The sequence below is a fragment of the Saccopteryx leptura genome, chromosome 9 (assembly GCF_036850995.1).
Source record: "Saccopteryx leptura isolate mSacLep1 chromosome 9, mSacLep1_pri_phased_curated, whole genome shotgun sequence".
NCBI classification, from domain to species: Eukaryota; Metazoa; Chordata; class Mammalia; order Chiroptera; family Emballonuridae; genus Saccopteryx; species Saccopteryx leptura.
The window spans coordinates 29,659,185-29,683,536 of NC_089511.1; the positions used below are offsets into that span (position 1 = coordinate 29,659,185).

At 41.1% G+C, this 24,352-nt stretch overlaps 1 protein-coding gene across 1 annotated transcript; it reads left to right on the forward strand.

Moving 5' to 3' along the window:
• Window positions 1-8,488: 8,488 nt before the first annotated feature.
• DYNLRB2 (dynein light chain roadblock-type 2) lies at window positions 8,489-19,476 on the forward strand. Its single transcript, XM_066348780.1, has 4 exons — window positions 8,489-8,590; window positions 11,533-11,608; window positions 17,678-17,845; window positions 19,069-19,476. The coding sequence occupies exons 1-4, from the start codon at window positions 8,588-8,590 to the stop codon at window positions 19,110-19,112; spliced, it is 291 nt and encodes a 96-aa protein (XP_066204877.1). The 5' UTR covers window positions 8,489-8,587; the 3' UTR covers window positions 19,113-19,476.
• Window positions 19,477-24,352: the final 4,876 nt, after the last annotated feature.

Here is a 24,352-nt window from a genome sequence, read left to right on the forward strand (position 1 = left end):
TCTACATATTCAACCATGTCATCTCCAAATAAAAGCAGTTTTTTGTTTTGTTTTTTTTCTTGTGGGAGAGACAGAGAGAGTCAGAGAGAGGGACGGACAGACGGGAAGGGAGAGAGACGAGAAACACCAATTCTTTGTTGTGGTTCCTTAGTTGTTCATTGATTGCTTTCTCATATGTGCCTTGACCGGGGGACTACAGCAAACCGAGTGACCCCCTGCTCAAGCCAGTGACCTTGGACTCAAGCTGATGAGCCTTGCTCAAACCAGATGAGCCCGAACTCAAGCTAGCAACCTCGGGGTCTCAAACCCGGGTCCTCCACATCCCAGTCTGACGCTCTATCCACTGCGCCACCGCCTGGTCAGGCTGAATAAAAGCAGTTTTATTTCTTCACCTCTATTTGTCTTTTATTTCCTTTTCTTGCCTTACTGCACTGAATAGAATTTCCAGCCCTGTGCTGAACAAGATTAGTGAGGGAGGACATTCTTTCCCTGTTCCCGATTTTAAGAGGAATGCATTTAATCTCTCAACATTAAGTATGTTATCTGTAGCTTTTTCAGTAGATTCTCTTTATAAAGTTATAGATGTTTCCTTTATTCCTAGTTTGCTGAGTCTTTTTTTAAATCATGAATATTAAATATTATCAAATTACACTCTGCATCATGTGATTTTCTTCTTTAGCCTATTAATATAGTGAATTCTATTGCCTGATTTTTGAATGGTGAACCAGCTTTGCATCCCTGGATAAACTCTAGTTGGTAATAAAGTAGAATTTTTTATATATTGGTAATTCTATTACCAAATATTTTGTTAAGGATTCTTCATGAACTCATGGAGGATATTAACCCATAGTTTTCTTTTCATCTTTTGGGGGGGGGGGGGTGGTTTTGGTGTCAGGATCATGCTAACTTCATAAAAATCATTGGGGAGCTTTCACCTTTCTATTTTCTTATTCTTCAAATATTTCATAGCATTCTCTCATAAACCTTAATGAAGATTTCTTCTGGGGACTTTTCAAATTATAGATTCAACATTTTTAATAGTATAGGGCTATTCTAATTACCTATTTCATATTGGATGAATTTTTGTTGTGGGTGGTTTTAAATAATTTGGTTCATTTCATTTGTCAACTATACATACATGAAGTTGTTCATAGTGTTCCTCATCTTTTTTTTTTTTTTTTTTTTTTTTTTTTTTTGTATTTTTTCTGAAGCTAGAAACAGGGAGGCAGTCAGACAGACTCCCGCATGCACCCAACTGGGATTCACCCGGCACGCCCACCAGGGGGTGATGCTCTGCCCATCCGGGGCATCGCTCTGTTGCCACCAGAGCCATTCTAGCATCTGAGGCAGAGGCCATAGAGCCATCCTCAGCACCCTGGCTATCTTTGCTCCAATGGAACCTTGGTTGCGGGAGGGGAAGAGAAAGACAGAGAGGAAGGAGAGGGGGAGGGATGGAGAAGCAGATGGGCGTTTCTCCTGTGTGCCCTGGCTGGGAATCGAACCTGGGACTTCTGCACGCCAGGCCGACGCTCTACCACTGAGCCAACCGGCCAGGCCTGTTCCTCATCTTTTTTTATATCTTCTGAGTATGTTGACATTTCCTATTTTATTTCTGATGCTATTAATTTGTTTTCTCTCATTTTTGTCTTTGTCCATCTTGCTAAGGGTTTGTCAATTTTAATCTTTTCAAGGAACCAATTTCTTGTTTTACTGAATTTTCTCTATTGCTTTTCTGTTTTAATTTTTTTTTTTTTTTTTTTTTTTTTTTTTTTTTTGTATTTTTCTGAAGCTGGAAACGGGAGAGACAGTCAGACAGACTCCGCATGCGCCCGACCGGGATCCGCCCGGCACGCCCATCAGGGGCGGACGCTCTGCCCACCAGGGGGCGATGCTCTGCCCCTCCAGGGCATCGCGACCAGAGCCACTCTAGCGCCTGGGGCAGAGGCCAAGGAGCCATCCCCAGTGCCCAGGCCATCTTTGCTCCAATGGAGCCTCGCTGCGGGAGGGGAAGAGAGAGACAGAGAGGAAGGAGAGGGGGAGGGGTGGAGAAGCAGATGGGCGTTTCTCCTGTGTGCCCTGGCCAGGAATCGAACCCGGGACTTCTGCACGCCAGGCCGACACTCTACCACTGAGCCAACCGGTCAGGGCCTGTTTTAATTTTTTATTTCTGCTCTTATTTTGGTAATTTACACTCTTTGTCTTACTTTGGATTTATCTTCCTTTTCTTTTTCTAAGTTCTTGATGTGAGAGCTCACATTATTAATGTAAGGTGTTTCATCTTTTCTAATGTAAGCATTTAGTGTTATAAAGTTCTCTCTTACCACTGCTTTACTTGTATCTCACAATTTTTATATACTGTAGTTTTATTTTCATTCAGTTCAACACAATTCTTTTCCCTTAAGATCTCCACTGTGACTAGTGGACTATTTAAAAATGTGTTGTTAATTTTTCAAATGTTTGGATACTTTCCTGTTATCTTTTGTATTGATTTCTAGACTGACTCCACTATAATTGGAGAACATACTCTGTATGGTTTTAGATCTTTTAAATTTATTGAAGTTTGTCTTATGGCCCAAATTGTGGTCTATCTTGGTTTATGCTCTATGGGCCCTTGAAAAGAATATGAATTCTGCTGTTCTACATCAACTAAATTCTGTTGATGTGTTTTTTATACCAGGTGATTTTCTGCCTGATTTTTCTATCAATTGGTGAGGAAGGGGAATTGATATTTTCAACTATCATTGAGAATGTGTTTATTTCTTTCAGTTCCATCATTTTTTGCTTTACATAATTTGCAACTTGGTTGCTTCCTGCATATATTTTTAGATTTGCTCTGTCCTCTTAGTGGAGTGAAAATTTAGTCTTTACATAATGTTCTTCTCTTTATCTAGTAATTTTCTTTGGTCTGAAGTCTATATATCTGATCCTAATATAACCACTCTTTGTTTCTCTGAATTGTTGACATGATAGATCTTTCTCCACCCTTTTATATATTTTCTACATGCATATATTATTGTAGTTGCAGTTACCTGTAGACAGCATATAGTTAAGTCATTTTTTAAGCCACAATAATGATCTCTGCCTTTTTAGTTATGTATATGGGCTGTTTATATTTAACATAACTATTCATATGCTAAAATGAGGGTGGCAATCCGGGTTTTCCACCTAGACTTCACCAAAACTGCTGCAGAGAGTGGGGAAAGTGACTATTAACACACAGTGGGATGAAAGTACTGACTCCCTACTCAGCCTTTTCTGACAGTACACTGGTGGGGAATGAGAGGAGTTAGAAAGGTGAGAGTAAAAGTCTATATTCTCCACTTGGCCTCTGTGGCATTTGGCTAGAGAAGAATGGTTATTTTCTAAGTTTCTATCTTGTTGGCTATCCTTTTCCTGGCCTTTTGGCTAGAGAATAGGTTTTTGTTGCAGATTTTTAAAACTTCTGCATCTGTCAACATTTCTGAGTTACCAGCTTCTTCAGCTCCAACACTGGAATGGATGAGGCAAAAAGAAAAACCCAGTAACAGTCATGTCATTCTTTGGGTCCGAAGATCCCTAGGCAATCAGACTGATTCTCTCCATCTTTCAGGCTTATTGTGTTTGAGTAATTTTCCAATTTTTAGTTATATATAGTGGGAGTAATAGGGAAAAGTGAATCTAGTCCATCTTCCCAGAAACAGAAGCAGCCACTGGCCATTTTTAAAATTAATTCTGGCAATCTCTGTCTTTTATTGGTGTACCTAGATTCCTTGCATTTAATGTAATCATTAATGTATCAGGATTTAATTCTAAAATTATGTCATTTGTTTTCAGATTGTCCCATTTGTTTTCCATTTCCGTATTTGCCCTTTTCCCTCTTATATTATTTGAACAAGTATTTCATTTTATTTTGATTTTACTATATTTGTGTACTTTTTATTGGTTACTCTAGGGATTACACACCTCATTTTTCAGTCTTAGAATCAATGCTTGAGCACTTCAAGTGGAATATAAGATGTATATCCTCATATAGGTCTCTTTATCTTCTCCCTTTATGTGGTAATTTTACATATTACATTGGCATACTTTTAAAACTCTGGACAATGATATAGTTTGTGTTTTAAACCATCAAACATATTTTGAAGACAGAAGAAAAGTGGAACAGCCCATTACAAACATTAGCAATTTTTTTCAGTAAAGGACCAGATAACAAGTATTTTTGGCTTTTCAAGCCATAAAGTATGGGAGTAATGATTGGGAATTGCCATGTGGAATCTTCTGGATTGTGGGCAGTGTTCTATTTCTTGACCTGGTTGGGGGTTACATAGGACTTCACTTTGTGGTAACTCCCTGACTGTACATTTTGTTTTATATACTTAACTTTCATTAGTAACTCTCCACCTTACCTTTGTTTTGTGCACCTAAATTTTGTGTGTATTATACCTATCAGGGGAAGTAATTTTTAAACTAAGTAGATTAAAGATCTTGAAGAAAACAGATCAGAGACCCTGGGACTGAATTATCAGGAAAAAAGAGAAAGGGTACATCAAGAGCATGGGACTTATTGTTCCCATCAGTCCCTCCTTCTTTGAACAAAATTGATAAGTGAGAAAATATTCACAGTTTTCCCTCAATGCTCAGATATTGAGAATATCATTTAATGCAAAGCACTGAGATAGAGACTGCTTGTGGACCTACAAGTTTAAAAATGGGAATTGTGAAAAAATGAGATTTGAGGTAGATGGATTACATTAGATGAATATTCTAAGTGAATAACAGGACAAAGGAAATAAGAGGAGAAAGGGAAAGACGTTCTTCAGTCAACAGTAAGAACTTTGGGTATTTCTCCTAGGGAGGGCATGAAGTAAAAGAAGGTTGAAGAGAAGATAGTTAGAAGGGAAAGAAGGAAATAATGGAAGTAGAGAAGAAAAGGCTGAAGAAATATAAAGATGAAGAGGGAGAAAAAGGATGGCAGGAAGGATGAACAAAAGAAAAGAAGATACGGAATGATCCATAGTGGGCACCTGATACAAGCCAGACATTTTACCCATATAATACCACTTAAACCTCCTCACACAAACCCTCTAATGTAGATATCATCTTTCCTATTTTATAAATGAGTAAGCAAAAGCCCTGAGAATTTATTTTACTCAAAGAAACACACCTAGAAACATCAACACTAGATGCATGTTATGACAGGGGTCTCCAAACTTTTTACACAGGGGGCCAGTTCACTGTCCCTCAGACCATTGGAGGGATGCCAGATACAGTGGTCCTCTCACTGACCACCAATGAAAGAGGTGCCCCTTCCATAAGTGCAGTGGGGGCTGGAAAAATGGCCTCAGGGGGCCACATTGCGGCCCCCGCGGGCCCGTAGTTTGGGGACGCCTGCTAGGAAATCATTAACTCCAACAGGGAAGATTCCTTTATGGGAAGTAAATGTTTATGTTACAACTGAGTTCTAGAAACAATTACCCTAGAAGGTGCCTTTGTCCTAATAAAAGAAAATGTTTGATCTTCTGAACCCTAAATCTATATTCTGTAATTCTATGGCATCAGGTCAGTCTTGTGGAATACTTACTGGTCACACTGATATCACCTAATTCTGCCTATTATTAAGGAACAATTTTTAAAAATCTAGTACTTTTTGGAGTGAAAGCAGTAGAGTGCCAGGAGGTATTCTGCTTTAAGTTGACAAACAATGCCTTACCTTACGAGAAAATGGGTACAAAATATATTCCATGGCCCAGTTTATAGTATTTGCCCACTAGGAAGGAATGCCAAAGATATATGAGGAGGTACAGAAAATCCCAAGAGAAAACTCAAGATTATTAAGTTACCTGAATTTCTTTAGGCCAGTGGTCCCCAACCTTTTTGGGGCCACGGACTGGTTTAATGTCAGGAAATATTTTCACGGACCGGCCTTTAGGGTGGGATGGATAAATGTGTCACGTGACCGAGACAAGCGTCAAGAGTGAGTCTTAGATGGACATAACAGAGGGAATCTGGTCATTTTTTAAAAATAAAACATCGTTTAGACTTAAATAGAAATAAAACGGAAATAATGTAAGTTATTTATTCTTTATCTGCAGACCGGTACCAAATGGCCACGGACCGGTACCAGTCTTGGGGGTTGGGGACCACTGCTTTAGGCTACACAGAGAGCAGTAGAAAATTATCAGAGAGAGACCTCAGAAGAAAATCGTCTTATTTGACAAAATTCTGTGAAGAATTGTGTACTCTCTCTGCACGTACCACAAATTTGGGGGTCATTTCAGAGTACTTTCCAAAAGTATTACTCATTAATTCTTGCACTTAAATTCAAAGTTATTTAGCACTTACTATGGATCAAAAGAAGGAGCAGGAAAAGGAGAAAGGAAAAGATAATTCACACGTATTGGGAATAGGGTAGGAAACATGTCAAGACACAGCCAGGATCCTTTATATAGCACAGCTCTGGATATTCATTATAGTACCAAAAAGGCATAAAATTTAAACCAAGCTACCTCCAAGGAATAATTAGAAGTGAAAATCGATAAGGAGAAAATGGCTCATATTCTCCTCATTGATTTCCTGTGCACAGTAAGTCAAACTTGACTGTCGGTTAGAAGTCAGTTTGGCTACTTCTTATTTCTTTTTCAGCAGTTGGGTACTCCTGTCAGTGCCTTTCATGCTGGAGTCTTTCTTTGCTCTAATCACAGCTGTCAGCTATCGAACGAGTTTGACACCCTGACTCCAGAAATGAGGGGATTCACACTCCATGCATATGCAGTCAGTTCCTTCATTAGAGCTGACTGACATAACAGAAATGGTACACTGCCACTGATTTTTATAAGCAAAACAAATGGCTATACAATCAAGTTGGGATCTCTTTGATCAGACACACAGTCAAAGAGCCCCCAAATCAGTCATTTACAGTCAACAGGCAGTATCACTGTAAATAGCTATACTTTTAGTACTTAAAATGGTAGATATAGGCAATCAGGCAAGAGCCAGATCTGTGTACACACACGTCAAATTCTCCCATACCCCCGCAATCTTAGCTGTCCATTCCAAATCATCCTGGTTGGGCTTCTAGATGTTGAGTGACAAAGGAGACTAGTTAGCTATTGTAACCTGGATTTTTGAGAAGCATGAGTTTCTTAGAGGAAAAAAAGGAGGATAACAGTGACCAGGATCTCCCCATTACCACCCCCACCACCACTGCAGGAAATAAATGAAGCAAAACTAGAGCTTCTCCGAGTGTTTCTGTACATAATTTAAGGTCATAAAATGAAAGATTTCAATTTCAAATGGATCATCTAACCCAAAACCACCAAGAAGTTCAAAATAGTTTCAGAGCATCCCTGACAAGGGCCCATTCAGATTCTAGTTGACATTCCTCGCGATAAGGATGCCTTGCTTGTCACAGGGCTGCTTTTAGGAAATGGGAGTCCAAACTGAATCAGTATTATAGTCATCACAGCACGGTCCCTCTTGGGATGTATTCTCAACATACTACTTGTATCCATAAAGTTTGCCCACTTCAAACCCCAGGACTTTATGCCTCCAGACACAAAAGTCCCTGCCTCCCAGACCACCAAGATGTATTGATGCCCTTCAAAAGGTCCAGTGACTTCTGACCGTCCCTGATTTTAACTTGTTTCCTCCATCAGTTCCTCAAATCCCCAATGGAACGCTCTCTTCTATGGCAATTTGTAAAACTTCCATCACTACCACCTGCAAGTTTTCAGTGACTCAGAACTGTTGACCAATAAGGACCACAGAAGAAAGATCCAAAAATACTGGTAAATAGCAACTCTTCAAAAGAGTGAAGAGCAGGGCTACAACCAGATGAGAACTTAAGATGTAAGGTGGCGCATACCCTGTTTTTGGGTTGGAGAAATAACAAACTTATATATGACTACACTATTCCATGTTAAGATATATATCTTCTTTAGTAAAAATTAATAATAACTACCCACACAGGGCGAGGGAACAAACGTTATCAGCTCTGCACAAGGAAGTATGAGTGTCAGAAAGCAGGTGAGTCGGATATCAAGTATCTAAAGCAGCCCGACCCCAGCGTCAGAGCGGCCCCTCCCCTGTGTCTTCTCCGGAGCAGGTATCACACTTGGAGACTATTGCTTCCTTTGCTGCATTTTGTCTGTATTGCGAGCTAGGATGGGCCCTAGGTCCTGAGGAGAGCCTGGCACGCGGCAGGTGGTCTTGAAGGAGCAAGTGGATATTACATTAATGCATACCTCAAGGAAAGAACGAAAGAATGAATGAGTCAGTGAATGAGCGAATGAACGAAGGAACAAATGACCCAGAGCAAGACCTATATGCCGCTCCGCTCCTTGGCCTCACCACACCACTGGCGTGGGTGAAACCCAGGTAAGGGTCCACGTGCGCCAAACCCCGCCTACGGTGGCCTGGAAGCGCCAGGCCACTTCAGGGCGGAAAAGCCATCTATAGCTCTTGCCCCACCCCTAAGTACGCAGGCGCAGGCAGCGGGCACTTCCGGGAGGTCACTTCCTCCCCCATCTCCTAGCAACGGCTGCAAGCGTTATTGACAACCTACGGAGTGATAGCGCGGGACTGAGCCCGGAGTTTCGCCGCCAGCGCGATGGTAAATCTGCGATCTCCGTCTGCGAGTCGCCACTCTAGAGGTGCCGGCCTGAGTGGGCCTTCGCTGCCCTGCTTCTGAGGCCGGGGCGCAGGGAAAGCAGGGGACCTGCAAGCTTCTTGGCAGGAGGGACAAGACGGCAACGATAGAGGCGGGGAAGGGGATGTCCAAATGGGGAAGCTATTTTGGAGTATAGATATGGGGGGGGGGGGGGGGGGGGTCTGGATGTGGTACTTGGGGAAGGGAGATATCGAAAGACATGAGAGATGTTGAGGGGATGAGAGATTTGGACAGTGAGGCAAGTGTGAAAAGGGGAGGAACGAGATGAAGGAAAAAACACCTTAAAAGGGAAGGAAGTGATAGGACAGGGAGCGCAAGGCAATGGAGAGAAAGAAGAAGGAGATATTAAGAGAGAATGGAAAGGAAGACAAAGAAGGAAAGAGGAACGAGAGGAGAGAGAAGATAAATAGAAAGGAAGGGAAAGCAAGTGTAGCCTGGGGAAAGTTTGAAGAAGAACAAGTGGAAAGCAAAGAGTTGTAAGGGAAATGAAAAAGGGATAGAGATCAAGAGATGTAGTAGGAGGGCTCAGAAATCAGGAAAGGAGAAAATAACTGGGGAAGGAGAAGGAAAGGCTGGAAGAGCAGAGAGCCATTTGGGAGAGAAGTAAAAGAGAACGGATAAACAGAGCAGTGAGTGTAAGGAGCTGTGGACATCGTCTTAGAGATGGCAAAAATGCAATAAATTATTGATCCCTCCTACAGCTATTATTCTTTAAGTGCAATATTTCCCAAAGTGAGATGCAAACATTAGTTGCTCCTTGAGATGGCTCAGAAATACCAAATAACACAGAGTAAATCACATTTGAGAAAGTAATTCCTCTTTCATTTTCTGTCCAGCCTTTAGACCACATCCAGGTGAAAAGTTTGTGGCAATATTAGGTCGTTGTACCTCTATCATTTCACAATTTCAGTTTTTCACTGAAGTACTAATAGACCTTAGGCTCGGAGATTTTATTAGGGTAGAATTTAATATGCCCCCCCTTTTTTTCTTGGTTAATTCTGTTTGTGACTAATGATACCAAATTTCCATTTCTAGTAGTGATGTATAGTGTCCTTGGAAGTGCATTCAGTTAAGCTTTTAGAAGTGAGGTAATTTAAAGAACGTGCTAGGTAAATAATATAGATGGCATTCATAATGTCAAATATTATGAATCTAGAACAGGGGTAGTCAACATTTTTATATCTACCGCCCACTTTTGTATCTCTGTTAGTAGTAAAATTTTCTAACCGCCCCCCGGTTCCACAGTAATGGTGATTTATAAAGTAGGGAAGTAACTTTACTTTATAACATTCATAAAGCAGAGTTACAGCAAGTTAAAGCCTATAATAATAATTATTTACCAAGTACTTTATGTCGGATTTTCACTAAGTTTGGCAGAATAAATCTTTATAGAACAACTTACTATAGTTAAATCTATACTTCGGTTGCTCTGCTACCGCCCACCATAAAAGCTGAAATGCCCACTAGTGGGCAGTAGGGACCGGGTTGACTACCACTGATCTAGAACATAAATGCCTGACATTCAGAAAACACTTGTATAGTGGTAACAGAAGAGGGAATAAGTTTTCACCACCAGGCTTGGTGCAAAAGACAAGTGTCTTGCCTAAGTAACATTATGTTCACCTGCACAATGTTGGGAGTGGGGGCAGGGGGGTATAACAAGCCCTCATCAAGAGACTCTGAAGAATAATGTTTAAAATCAGAATATCCAGTGATTACTCAGTTATGAACAATACGCAGATTTGGAAAATATTATTCTTGATTTTAGCATTTGCACAAGGAAAGAAAACCTCTACAATACAGTTTATGCATAAAATTCATTCAGAAAGCTGAGTTTAAAACCCAATAATGGGGCCCTGGCCGGTTGGCTCAGTGGTAGAGCGTAGGCCTGGCATAAGGAAGTCCTGGGTTCGATTCCCGGCCAGGGCACACAGGAGAAGCGTCCATCTGCTTCTCCACCCCTCCCTCTCTCCTTCCTCTCTGTCTCTCTCTTCCCCTCCCGCAGCGAGGCTCCATTGGAGCAGAGATGGCCCGGGCGCTGGGGATGGCTCCTTGGCCTCTGCCCCAGGCGCTGGAGTGGCTCTGGTCGCGACAGAACGACGCCCCGGAGGGGCAGAGCATTGCCCCCTGGTGGGCAGAGCGTCGCCTCCTGGTGGGCGAGCCGGGTGGATCCGGTCTGGCGCATGCGGGAGTCTGTCTGACTGTCTCTCCCCATTTCCAGCTTCAGAAAAATACAAAAAAAAAAAAACAAAAAAAAAAACCACCAATAACGGGGTACCAACATAATCATTTGTGGTTGAACATTCAGCTTGCCCTGAGAACCAGGCCATAGTTACCAAGAGATTCCTGAAATCCTAAAAATAAGTTTTTACAGACTATCCTGAATTTAGTCATCTGAACTCCCAATAGGTAACATTTAGGATTGAAAATAAGATTTTTATTAAAGGATACTTTTAGAAAGAGGGTGGCAATGATATACTTCTATAAATAATAAAGTACTATAGCATAGAAAAGGAATTTTTCATACAAATACAGAAAGATCAATGAGTAAAAGATGATCAGGATATTTCTATCCAGTGTAAATAATGCTTTTCCAGTGAATAGAGACAGATAAAAACGGAGTGAGCTCTCATGAGGCAGTAAGCTTTCTGACTAGAAGAATTCAAGCTAAGTATTTGTCGGGGTTGTCTTTCGGGGGTCCTATATAGGCTTTGTATACAGGACTTGACACTTTAAAAGCTCTCTTCCAAAAGTCTGAGATTATAGCATTCGATACTGTAGGTTAAAGAGATAAGGGAGTAGGGACCTTTCTAAATATTGTTCTCAACAAGATTGGGGTCACCACAAAGACCTTTTTGATTAATTGCTGTCCTGATCTCTTACAGACAGAGGTGGAGGAAACCCTAAAGAGGATACAAAGCCATAAAGGGGTTATTGGAACAATGGTTGTGAATGCAGAAGGTAAATACATCATGATCTGCCTTCTTGATGTGAAGAGGCCAGCCAAGGCCCTGTCGGTTGCGCCATGCATCAAGACAAGCATCTTAGAATTTGAAATCAAAAGCGTATTTGTATATTTTAGTTATAACACTTACTTATCAAACTTTGAGTCTTAGACGCCAAGCACTCTGCTAAGAACTAGGGATATAAATAGGAATAAGACATGTCTAAAAAGGTCTGCATTGCCAAGAAGATCATCTAGTTTGGAAAGCTTTGGTAACGCTCTTCAAACATTTCAAGAGTACCAGTTAAGACTTTTATGTTGAAGATAGGGAGAATCTCATTGTTGGAAGTTTGTTTTTTGTTTTAACATTATAGGGGATACAGAGTTTCAGTTTTCATTTTAAGTGATATTGTTTCTTTACCATAATTAATAAAATCTCTGAGAATTAATTGTAATTTATAGTATAGTCTTTGTGGTTCTAGTACAGGAGGGGCCAATACATTTCCACCTTTGAAATCTACAGGCTTATAACCAGAAACTTGCTCTCACTCCACAGTCCCTATTAATCTACAAAGCCTGTCTCTGGCACATTGCCTGCCACATGCCCATAGCTGATGGCAACCACTTAAAGGCTCTTGCTAATTCAGGCATTTGTAAGGGCAAGGGGTGCCACAAATCCCAGAGTATTAGTTGAAATAAGAGTAGTAACTTCATATAATCAGGGTGCAAACATCAGATTGGCACATTGCCAGCTCAGTTCTGGGCAAGTAGAATCTCACAGCTAATCATTATTTTAGAGCAAATCTATCAATATTTATTGATGGCTTTAAAATTTCAATGATTTAAGGTCTGTTTAAACTCTGCTTCAATCCCTTATTATTAAATATAGAAAATAACCTACTTTACTGATGGCTGTGATAAGGGAAAAAATCATTGTCAAGTGTCTGGCACAATACCCAACATTTAATAGAATTGTAAATAAATAGTTCTGAGGATGTAGGAATTTTTAATTGTTTTATACAAATAAAATATCTGATGTGTTTTACAAACCAAAGTTAAACATAACTCAGTGTCAAATGAATATACTAAATACACCAATCTAGGGTGATCAGGTAGAAGTAAATTTAAGATTGGCCCTACAGGTAAGTCAAAAGCTATGCCTAATATTTCCAGGAAGAAATCCAACCCTAGTGCTTGGTTCTGATTGAACTGATTTTAGGTCCATGAATTTGTATAATCTCTGCAACAAGCCCTAGGATGGGTTATCATCGTCACTTCCCAGAAGTACTGTATTCCTTTCCTTTTACTTACATAACGAAGTACCAGATACCTAGTGGCTTCAAAAATTAATTATTTTCTCTCAGTTCTGGAGGCTGGCAGTTGAAATCAAGGTGTCAGCAGGGCCAAACTATCTCTGAAGGCTCTACAAGAGGCCCTTTCTTGCCTGTCTTCAGCTTTCGGTAGTTTCCAAAAATCTTGGACATTTTTAGGTTTGTAGATTCATCCCTCCCATCACGGCTCCCTCATCTTTTCCATGTCTCTATTTTGTCTTCTATCAATAATAAGGACACCAGTCATCATTGGATTAGGGTCCACCCTAAGCCAATGTAACCCCATCTTAACTAATTACATCTGCAAAGACCCTATTTCCAAATAAGGTCATGTATTGACCTTATCCAGCCAATGCACATGCATTCACCTGTGACATCCAGGACAACTCATCTAATGTGTTACTTTGGAAGATCTTAGTCTAAACTACATAATCACGGCAACATGCATCAAATGTCTAAATAATACCTGTACCCTTGGATCTGTAATTCACTCCTAGGAATTTACCCTAAGAAGGAAAGATTTAGGTACAAAGGATAGTCAGGGACAATATAGAATAGTGATAAATAAACAGACAGATAAGTAAATAGATCTATTCCAGTGATTTTTAACTGGTGTGCCAGAAGAATTTTTGAAACATGCGATACCTGACTATTTAATCAGGGTCACTGACCTCTTTTCCCTTAGATTGTCATATGAAAAAAAATAACAACAGCCAACACAATAGCCATTTGGTGTGAATGAATCAAAATTATACCTTTTTCTGGTCAGATCAGCAAGAAATACATTTTTTTGGTGTGCTGCAGAATTTTAGTAATTAGTTTACGTGTGCCAGGAGATGAAAAAGGTTGAAAATAGCTGATCTATCCCAACAATAAGGGGAATTTTAATTATATAATACTTACTGGATGACCTATTTATTTAAAATGTTGAAAAATATTCAGAGTCATGGGAAACTACTCACAATATTAGCCAAAAGAAATTGGGTAACGTTGCTGTACCCAGCATTTTCTAATAAAAAATATAACCAGGTCCACAGATACATTTAAAATAAACACGGAAGAAAAGGTTGAGATATGTTGTGGTGATTATTTCTGAGTGGAAGAATTAAAAATGATTTTTACTTTGTTTTCCTATGGTTTCTCAGCACTTTTCTCATCCAAAGGCGACAAAATATATTATTTTTTAAGACCCATTAACTTCTTCTAATTAGCCTCTACCAGGATAAGGTTGTGTTAAGATTCAGGGTACTTTTCTGAAATCCAGATTAACCTTTTTCCCAAAAATATAAATGAGGGACTTATTTTTATGGTCAGATTATTAATAACCAGAGTGTATGACAAGGATGTTTATTAATAGCATGTGGTATAAGTTATGTGTCCAGAATGTAATAAAATATGCCATTTCAACAGCCTACTCAATTTTAAATGAAAGCGCCATTTACTATAATGCAGCTTTGTAACTTCCGAAGCCCCATGAAATTTGATACTGAAAATATTTAACTAAGATGGTGTTTATGTGTTCTTGTTCTCTGTAGTGGTATTAGTCCACTAACTCTAGGCAAATCATGTTAACATATTTTCAGGTTTTATTTGTGGTTAGGTAGGCCTTCTACCATGTTTATACATTTAGAACTCTTCATATGTCATATTAAATCGTTTTCTGGTTTCATTGTTATTGAAACATAGACTTCCTAGTCATGACAATAAAGTGAGCTTACCAATTTAGCCCAGTGCTGAATGGTATAGGTTTTTATTAGAGAAGATTCTTTGTTAACATTAGTTTCCCGTTTATAAAACCATTCATTATTTACATTATTACATCATTGATCAGTGAATTAGATACCAGTGAATATATATGTATGTGTTTCATAGGCAGTCACATCTGTCATATATTCTAATGTATATAAGCCTGATCTCAGTTGGCTCTTAATTTTAAATATTCTTGACATTTCTAACAACCTGTCCTTTGAATCTTATTAGATTTTATCAGCCATTCATCTAACTCCTTTTATTTTTGAAATACAATTTATCAACCAAAGTACAAATGTACTATGGAGGAGTAGCAGCTTCTGGGGACCATAAAGAGTCATTTTAAAGCAATGCCATAAATTCAGCAATATCAAAATTCATACTCTTTGTTCTAGCAGTTTCATTTTTAGGAGTTTATACTACGCATATATGCAAATTGTGAATGGCATGCACAGAGACATATTCTGTAGCTTTGTTTGTAAAAGTCAAAGATTGGGAACAGCCGAACTGCCTGTCAGGTGGATATATTAGTTGTATGTATTACAAAGCATCCATTGGGCACATTACAAAGTCATTAACATGAATGACCCAGCCTTATGTGTACTGAATGGAACCACTTCCAAAGTGCATTAAATGAAGAAAAAAAATTAGGTGCAAAATCGAGAATGATACAATTAAAGAATAGAAACACAAACCTACTTGAATAGACTTAGAGTACCTCTGGAAGGATCCCAAAGAAATGGGGAGCTATGGTTACCTCTTAGAAGGGGAAGCGAGCAAATTTTATTCTATGTGCTAAAATTACTTATTTTTTTCTTTTTCAAGTGAGGGGAGGGTAGATAGAGAGACAGACCTGCCTGCGCCCTGACCAAGGTATACCCAGAAACCCCAGTCTGGGGCCAATGCTCTGCCTATCTGGGGCCATTGCTCGACAACTGAGCTATTTTGGTACCTGAGGAGAGTCCATGGAGCCATCCTCAGCACCCAGGGCCAACTTGCTCCAATCAAGCCATAGCTGCAGGAGGAGAAGAAACAGACAGACAGGGGAGCAGGAAAGGTGGAGAAGCAGTTAGTTGCTTCACCTGTGTGCCATGACCGGGAATTGAACCCAGGACATCCACACACCAGGCTGACACTGTACCACTGAGCCCACTGGCCAGGGCCTAGAATTACTTCTTAATAAATTATTTTTTAATTACCTTGCATGCTACCAAGCAAGAGCTACATAAATATGTGTTGACTGATTTTTTTTCAAATGTCTTTAGGGGATAGGAAAAACTCCCAAGACTTTCCACAGCATGCATTTACTATTCAGAAAGGCTAGCAGTTTCATTTATTGACTTGAATCATGAATAGACTAAACAGGCCTGAGCATCTGATTCATAATCTTGTCATCTACATTTTAAATAATTTATTCTGGTTGTATTTCTTGTTTTGACACTGAGCAATGCAGGCTTTGTAGGTAGTCCCTGTTCAGGATGCAAAATAAAACTGTTCGTCAAAAAGTGCTCTTCCAAGGTTGAGTGCTTGCTACATTTCACTCTCCTGCTTGTTAAAGGCACAGGCCTTGTGATGTTACATCAGGTGTGAAAGACAAAACTGACCTCTGGGGGAAAGTGGCCAACAAATATGAATATGAAAACTAACAAGTATATTTAAAACCTTATTTATTGAGTAGGTGTTCCTGTAGGTGATGTCCTTGTGTTGTTTAGCAAGACCTATTCTAGTGATAACAATTCTCTTAAAAGGGGAAAGCAATTAACCTGTTTCAAAGTCAGAACTGAGGTTCTCAAAGAGTTTCATGAAAAACTGGTAAAATCCCAAGTTTGTAATGCTGTTCCACTCTCAAAGTGCTCACCTTGGCTTACAGTTTCTGAAATTACGTTCCCTGAGGGAAAACGAAGAGCCACGTTAGCCTCTTTCACTGCTTGGTCTCAATTCAGGTACCTGAGGAATCTGACAGTGATCCCTAATTCACCTTCACATGTCCCCCTGAAATAAAGACACATTTGCAAATCAAATTCCTGGATTTCCCTGGCTTTGTGGTAGTTCTCAAAGTAATGTGGAGGCCATTTCTGTTTCGATACAATATATGCAAAATACCTAGCACAGCACCTGTTATTTAATAAGCGCTGAGTGCTGAGTGACCCAAATTAAGTCAGATTGATTTAAACTGATTGAATTATACTTGCATATTTGTCTGGCTAGATTTTTCCAGTAACATTAATAGGCTCTGTTTTAAATGCGTATCATGGAGCAATCAAGCACACAAGTAGCCAAATTTAATAATGCTTAAACCAAGAATAAGTGCAAACCAGGAAACGCCCAGCAAAGCCACGGTGTCTTTATTGCTGTTTTCTTTTTTTTTCTAACATAAAATTTAAGGCTTTCTAAATACAGTATGTTACAAAGAAATGTCAAAAATCCCTTTTGATATCTGCTCTGGCACGTGCAGCGATTTCCCCTTCATATCATGTCACAAACCAAGTGTTTCAAAGCAGACTCGCCATAGACAGGCACTGAGGGAATGCAGCATTTTGTCTAGCGAGGTTCGCTTAGCACTGAAATAATCAGTTACCGGTAACTACTTCCAAAAGACTTGTGCGCGAAAACGTTCATCACACCATTAGCTACAAAAACAAAAACACAATACCTAACAATCCAACAATAGAGATTATGATGTATCCATAAGGTAGTAAAGTGTACAGCCATTCAAAATAATATTAATGACATCGTCATCAAAAAGGACAACTTCTATGCTGTCATTTAAATGAAGGGAAAAGCAATCATCAAATTTATAATTATAGTTTGACCCAAGTATTTTTTTAAACCCATGTAGAGACAAAATGATTAGGAGAAAATAAACTAAAATTGTTTCCAGTGGGTAATACCAGCCATCACTTTTTCTTCCTTCTAACAATTGTATTTTCCATATTTCTACAATGTGCATATTACTTTTATAATCAGAAAAAAAAAATTTTAACCCCAAATTTAATCCTGTACCAGGCATTCCCATCCGAACAACCTTGGACAACTCAACCACAGTTCAATACGCAGGTCTCCTCCATCAGCTGACAATGAAAGCCAGGAGCACCGTCCGGGACACTGACCCTCAGAACGACCTCACCTTCCTCAGGATCAGATCTAAGAAACATGAAATCATGGTGGCTCCAGGTGACTTGGCATTTTACTTCGTATTTACAGCATCTTTCTATTTTACCATATTAAAGCCTTGTTTCAGAGAACAAGGAGAATAGATTTGAATACGCAATAGGATGACACATGGTGTTCTTCAGTTACAAAATGAAGACGTTTGAATCTGAAAATTTCAACTTGAAAATTATGTGATGTTAGTGATGAATTTGACCTTTGAAGAAGTTGAATTTTGCCCACTCGCGTTTTTTAGTAGGAATCAAAAAATTTAGGAGACGCAGGTCTCATGCTAGGTGAACTTGGCATACAGTTTTCTGGGGAGTGGGAGAAATGTCTCCCGTCCAGGGGTAAAGTAAGGGTGCATCAAAGGCTTGTAGTCTTAAACTCCCACTGCTGGGAGCTCACATTCACCTGGCATCATCAAAACACGGCAGCCACCAAAATACTTCTTTCCGTGAAGGAATTATTTACAATGTTGGTAAATGTCAGTGTAAAACAGAACTCACGCTCCTAAATCTAGTTTGGAATAGACCTCACTATAGTAAAACATCTATAAAAGCAGAATTACCCATAAACTAAATAGAGCTTTTTCTACACCTTTGTTCTCACCCTGGCCGCACATTGGCATCAGCTGGAGAGCTTTACAGAAATCATAATGGATACCTGGACTCCACCCCGACCAATGCAATCAGAATCTCTGCACTGGGGCCCAGGCAATGGAGCTTTGAAAGCTCGACAGCTGATTCTGATGTGCAAACACAGTGGGAAACCATTGGTCTCCACAAGGTCCAAGTGACATTTCAAAGCAAAAAGATTAGCTGAAGTATTCATTTATTATGTTTGATTTTAAAAGTGGGCCCTAGCTGGTTTGCTCAGTGGATAGAGTATTGGCCCAGCATGCGGACATCCTGGGTTTGATTCCCAGGTCAGGGCACACATGAGAAGCAACCATCTGCTTCTCTTCCCCTCCCTTTCCCCCTTCTCTCCCTCTTCACTTCTCTCAGCCAGTGGCTCGATTGGTTCGAGCGTGGCCTCAGGTGCTGAGAATGGCTCAATTGGTCTGAGCATCAGCCTCAGGTGCTGAGGATAGCTAAACTGATTGGAACATCAGTCCTAGATGGGGGTTGCCAGGTGGATTCAGTTAGGGTGCATGCTGGAATCTACCTCACTATCTCCCCATCACCCCTCCTCTCAGTTAAAAAAAAAAAAAAAGGTGGATTAATTTTGCCTCTATCTTTCCACAGATAAGGAATACCTTCTGATTGTCATTCAGAATCCATGTGAATAGCCCTGCTACAGCCACATCCACCCTGTGACACTGAGTTGAAAACCTTTTACTCTTTAATGATTACTAAGATTCTATACCAATATTTTGGACATTCTTTTTTATCTTTACATTTAAACTATTGTACATGTCTCATTTAGTCCCTTTTGAATGTAATGTAGAGTTGTGATTTAGCTATATAATAAATAAATTCTGATATGTATGTCTCTTTTCTTATAACACAACCGCTCTTTTACTCTAGAAGTTAACTGTCACCAAGGGCACATACAAGAATCAACCAATGAATGCATAAATAAGTGGAACTGCAAATGTCTGTCTCTCTCTCTCTCTCTCTCCTTTTTCTCTCTCCCACCCCCTCTCTCTAAAATCGATCAATACAAAATTGTTAAAAGAATCAGTATAGCTGTATAATTTTTCCCATTTTGTTAAAACGCCAAGGAGAGCCAATGGGGCGCCGCGGGAGCCACCAGGGAAGTCCCGACCCTTGAGGAGTGCTGGGTGCTTTGCTAGGCTCAGTAAGAACAGTGAGAGACCAGAAAGGCTGCTCCCAGCTGGCTCAGCGCCACAGCCGAGCACCTCACCCATCTTGCAGAACTCAGCATCGAGCTTCTGTCACACCAGCCTGCGGGGACCGGGTGCAGGTCTTGGGCAAGGGTGCACACTGCGAAGGCTGACTACATAACTCCAGAGGGTTTTGTTTGTACTGAGTATTTTAAACATTCAGAAAAGAATGAAAATCATACAATAAGTATAACAGATTTCCAAGAGCCATATAGAACAGATGTTACTATTTTGCCGTATTTGCCTTATATCTTTCCTTTTTTAAATTAAGGTTTTTTATTTTGAGATAACTGAAGATTCACGTCAACTTTAAGAAATAACAGAGAGCGTATCTCCTACTACAGCAACATCTTTCAAAATTACGGTACAATCTCCAGGCAGGAAATTGACACTGATTCAGGCTAGATACCGAAAATTTCCATCACCACCAGGGTCCCTCATGGTGCCCTTTACTAGCAGTCCGCCAGCCCCTGACCCCTGGTGACCACTAATGTGTCCTATTTCTATAATTTTGTCATATCAAGATTATAGAAATAGAATAATACAGTATATAGCCTTTTGGAATTGACTTTTCTCTCAGCATTAATTCCCTTGAAATGCAAAAAAAAGAAAACATTACAGACACAGCCACAGTCTGCTGTGTGCCTCTGCCCCCTCCTCCCCCAGAGGATTCTTACCAGAAGGCAGAAGTCACTCTGCAAAGGGGTCCACAGGCGCCCACCCCAGAGTTGCAGAAATGCCTTCACAACAAGCCAAGCGTGAGGAACGGTTTCCTAGTTCAACCAAACCCATGGCGCCAGTGCGCATCCCGTGAGGTTCAAGGAAGGGCTGGGCCAAATCGCTCAGGTGAAAAGGGTTTACTCTCCCCAGTGGTGATGGGAGAGGAGACAGATCACAGATGGGCCTCCCCGCAAGGTTTAGAGAGACAATGGAGGCTGCAGCCCAACGGCCAAGTCTATCCGCGCAACAAGTGTCCGAGCCCCGCAGCAGGTCCAGTACCCCAGATTGGGGTATTGGGAATGTGCCCCGCAAGTAACTGCAATAACCTGAGATCTATGCACTGGTGGTCAGGAACAAAGGTGTGGGAGTCGCTAGCCCTGGGTTCCTCTAACCCGGCTCTGCCGTTTGTAAGCAAGGTTTGTTGTTGAGCATCCGCTGTGCCGGTGCAGCTGAAGGGCCTGATGCAGAGTGAGTGCTCAAGTGTTAGCATCTGCCGCCACTCCAGTGTCACCCAACAATCGCTCTTACTGGGTGGCCAGGAGAGCGGCCCACGACACATACAAATGTGAGTTCCGGGAACAGCCCTGGGATTCCCCACATCCTCAAATCCAGCTGAGCCCCAGATTAGGAGGAGGGTGCAGACTCTGTCTCCAAAAAGAACAGAACAAATGAGGAAATGAGCTTAAATTACAACAGGAGTGCGTTCTTCTTAATATGTGGGGTGAATAAACATATATATACATATATATCCATGACAATAACCCCACTTTCATACTTAAGAAATTGAATATTGATACAATATCATCTAATGTACAGTCATATTCAAATTCCTCTAATAGACCCATATGTCTTTTAACTCTTTGGGTTTTTTTTAAAATCCAGGATCCTATCAAGGGTCACACGTTGCATTTGGTTGTCATGTCTCTTAGTTTTTAGCTGTTTTTAGAACCCCCTTTTCTTTCTTCTTTACCTCCAGGTGGTAGCAAATTTGTATTTGCTCTCCCTAGAGTCCCCAGTGCCACCTGCTCCCTGTCCCCTGCGAGCCCCTCCTGATTACACCCAGAGGCAGCCTGTGAGCAGAGGAAATTCAGCCAAAGAGCAGGTGTTAGTCCCAGGGGAGTGCTCCCCTTCCTTCTGTGCTGTGACTCAGACAGCAGACTCATCAGCATGGACCCAACCTCACACTTCAGCCCAGGGAGGTCTAGGTACCATAACACCCACTCCCCCAGGGACAGCTTTAGCACCTGCTGACAGCTCCCAACACAAACAAGATCTTTGTAGAATCCAAGCAGCCGGGAAACGCGTTACTGAGGGAGAGGACCACAGAGATCATCTATCTGACCCCCTGGTTTCGCAGGTGAAGTTGCCCCTGAGCCAGGGGTCAGATGTCTTTCAGGAATCCGGCACATGAGTTTGTACTGGACCTGTCATGCCTATAAATTTTATCAGAAGGCTCACGCTCTTTTAACACCCCTCTCTCTACCCTCCAGAAATTGTTTTCAGAAGGTACCTATTAGCTTATTGTTATAAAATGTGAGGTAACATTTGATCCCAATACCTAAATGTGTCATCGCCCCACAGTTCCCCAGCCCGCGCAGAGCTCATTGGCAGATGCATAGCTGAATTGATAAAGCCACTTCCTTCCTCCTGGCCCAGCCAGAATTTCAAGCCCCATTTGCGATGTAGCAGCGGGAAATCTGTGGCAGGTGCAGAGGACACTGTTGCGAGTGCCAGGGCTCTGTGTGGCTTCTTCTGGGGGGAAAACAGCACTTCCATCTCCCAGGGCAGTGACTTCTGCTCTAGTCCTGCCTGCACATTTTGCATCCAGAGAAACTGTAACCCTTTGTTGGAGACAGAGAAGGTGGCAGCAGAAAGTAGAACTTGCCAAAGCCAATTAACATCAGAGGATGACATGACCTTTGGGAGTTAGCCCCGCCCCTCTGCCTTCCGGGACCCAGACGTTCACATTCCCCCTCAGATTCACAACAATGTAATTAGCTCTAGTTAAAAGATGCCTGGACTTAAAAGATTCACATCCATATGAAACCACTGGTGAAGCTCTCATTTCCTATGAGAAGTACAAGCCTGGGCTCACTTGTGCCTCCCCTTAGTCCAACGTGGTAGGAATTTTACCTGAACAGTAGGAGAACTAGTCGCAGAACCTCTGGAGAATAGATCCCAGCCATAAAAACTGATGATAATGTACCTGGAAAGGCCAGCTTAGTGAAATAGCTACAACACTGTATTAATACATTATTATCATTATGAGTTCCCAAATCTTCATCACTAAAGGGGAGCATCTGTAGAGGACGGGCAGGAGGGCTGCTCAACACTCCAGCAGGTGCCTGCCTCCCACAGCCCGTCATACTGGGCATATTCTGCCTTTTGAGATAGATCATGTATCTTGTCAAAAGCAAAAAAATTCCCATAGACTCAAACTTGGAGTTTTTCCCCTTCTTAGTCTTTGAAATTACAATTATCCCCAATATGTCTTTGACATGGAACAAAACATCCTTATTCTTCTGATGTTAGAGAATAATTCAATGCCCTTGAATGGAAAATTGGCCAGAGATATTCATTCAGTCAACCAATATTTGGTCTTATAGTCCCCGTTATTAAAAAAAGGTAGAACTTGTTTGGGGCCGTAGCCAAAGCTTTCAGAGCGGTGGTAATACCTCCAATCAGAAGCCTTACCAAAGATAAATTGCTATCTCGAGTCCTGGGGATTATGGGGCTAGAGAGCTCCTTTAATATGAAATCACCTCTAATAATGGAAACTCAGGCTTCCCCCGGGCATATTGGAATATTTTCAATACTTGTGATATTTAAGGTTACTAACACTTCTCTGTATATTTCTTATGCAAGATTTGACACAGAGGGGCAGGTTAGCCATGAGCCCGGCCATTCCTTGAACACAGAGAAAAGAAGATGAAACTTTCTTACTTCCTCCTGGGCTCTTACTATGGGAAACCTCCACTTCCTATTTCTTGTCACCACACACGACCTCAGGACGCTCTCCTTAGGTGTCATCAACCGTGGACATTCCTGCTGCGTGCAGAAATTATTTTTAGATTGTCCTCCTTTGGTCAACTTGACAACACAAGATGCAGTACAGTAGGAAGAGCATGAACCCAGAGTGTGACTCTGCTATGACTTATCCGTAGGGTGTGCGTCTCTGGACCTCAGTTCACTTGCCTACAAATGTGAAGAATGCCCACCCACAGTGGCCCCGCATTCGGAACTACACAATATAGAATTGATGTCAATTGTTATTGGAAATAACATCAATGGCAGCAGAATAAAACAAGTTTACCAGAATCCAAGCCATTCAATACATCTCACTGTGGCCTCTTCTAATTTAACCATATGCATAAATATACTGAAGGAGTTGTAATCCTGCTGGGGACACAATTCTGTCTAATTCCTTTACTTATCATTTAATAAGTAGTTCCACACTCTGACCTAGGGTTTACATTGGGTTTTCATAATGTCTGTCTGCACTTTCATCAAATTGGTGAGTAGTGAGCTGGCCCAGAGGAGGTCAATGAGAGATGCTTCCTTGGTATTTAGACTTAGAAGAGTCAGAGAGCAAGTCCCCATGTGGCTGGACCTCTGCACAAAAACGCAGGTGTTGAGGGTGGCCATATTTTCCAAAGGGGAGGAGCAGGGAAAGCCGGTCAGAGGGAAAGAACATGGAGGAAGGGCAGGACACTCATTCCATGGGTTCTCTGTAGGTCCTCAGCTACCCTTGGATTCATAAGACACCGCTAAGGCCTTCTAGTAGGTTTTCCTCTTCTGTGTACGCTGCCAGAGTGGATCTCATCTGTTGCCCGAGACCAGAAAGTCCTCACCTAACACATTCGGGCTGTATTTGGGCCATTCCAGGCTGCTTTAACCAGACCCAGTCAAGGAGCCCAGTGTCTCCCCAGGATGTGCCTATTAACCGGAGGCCCTGAAGAGAT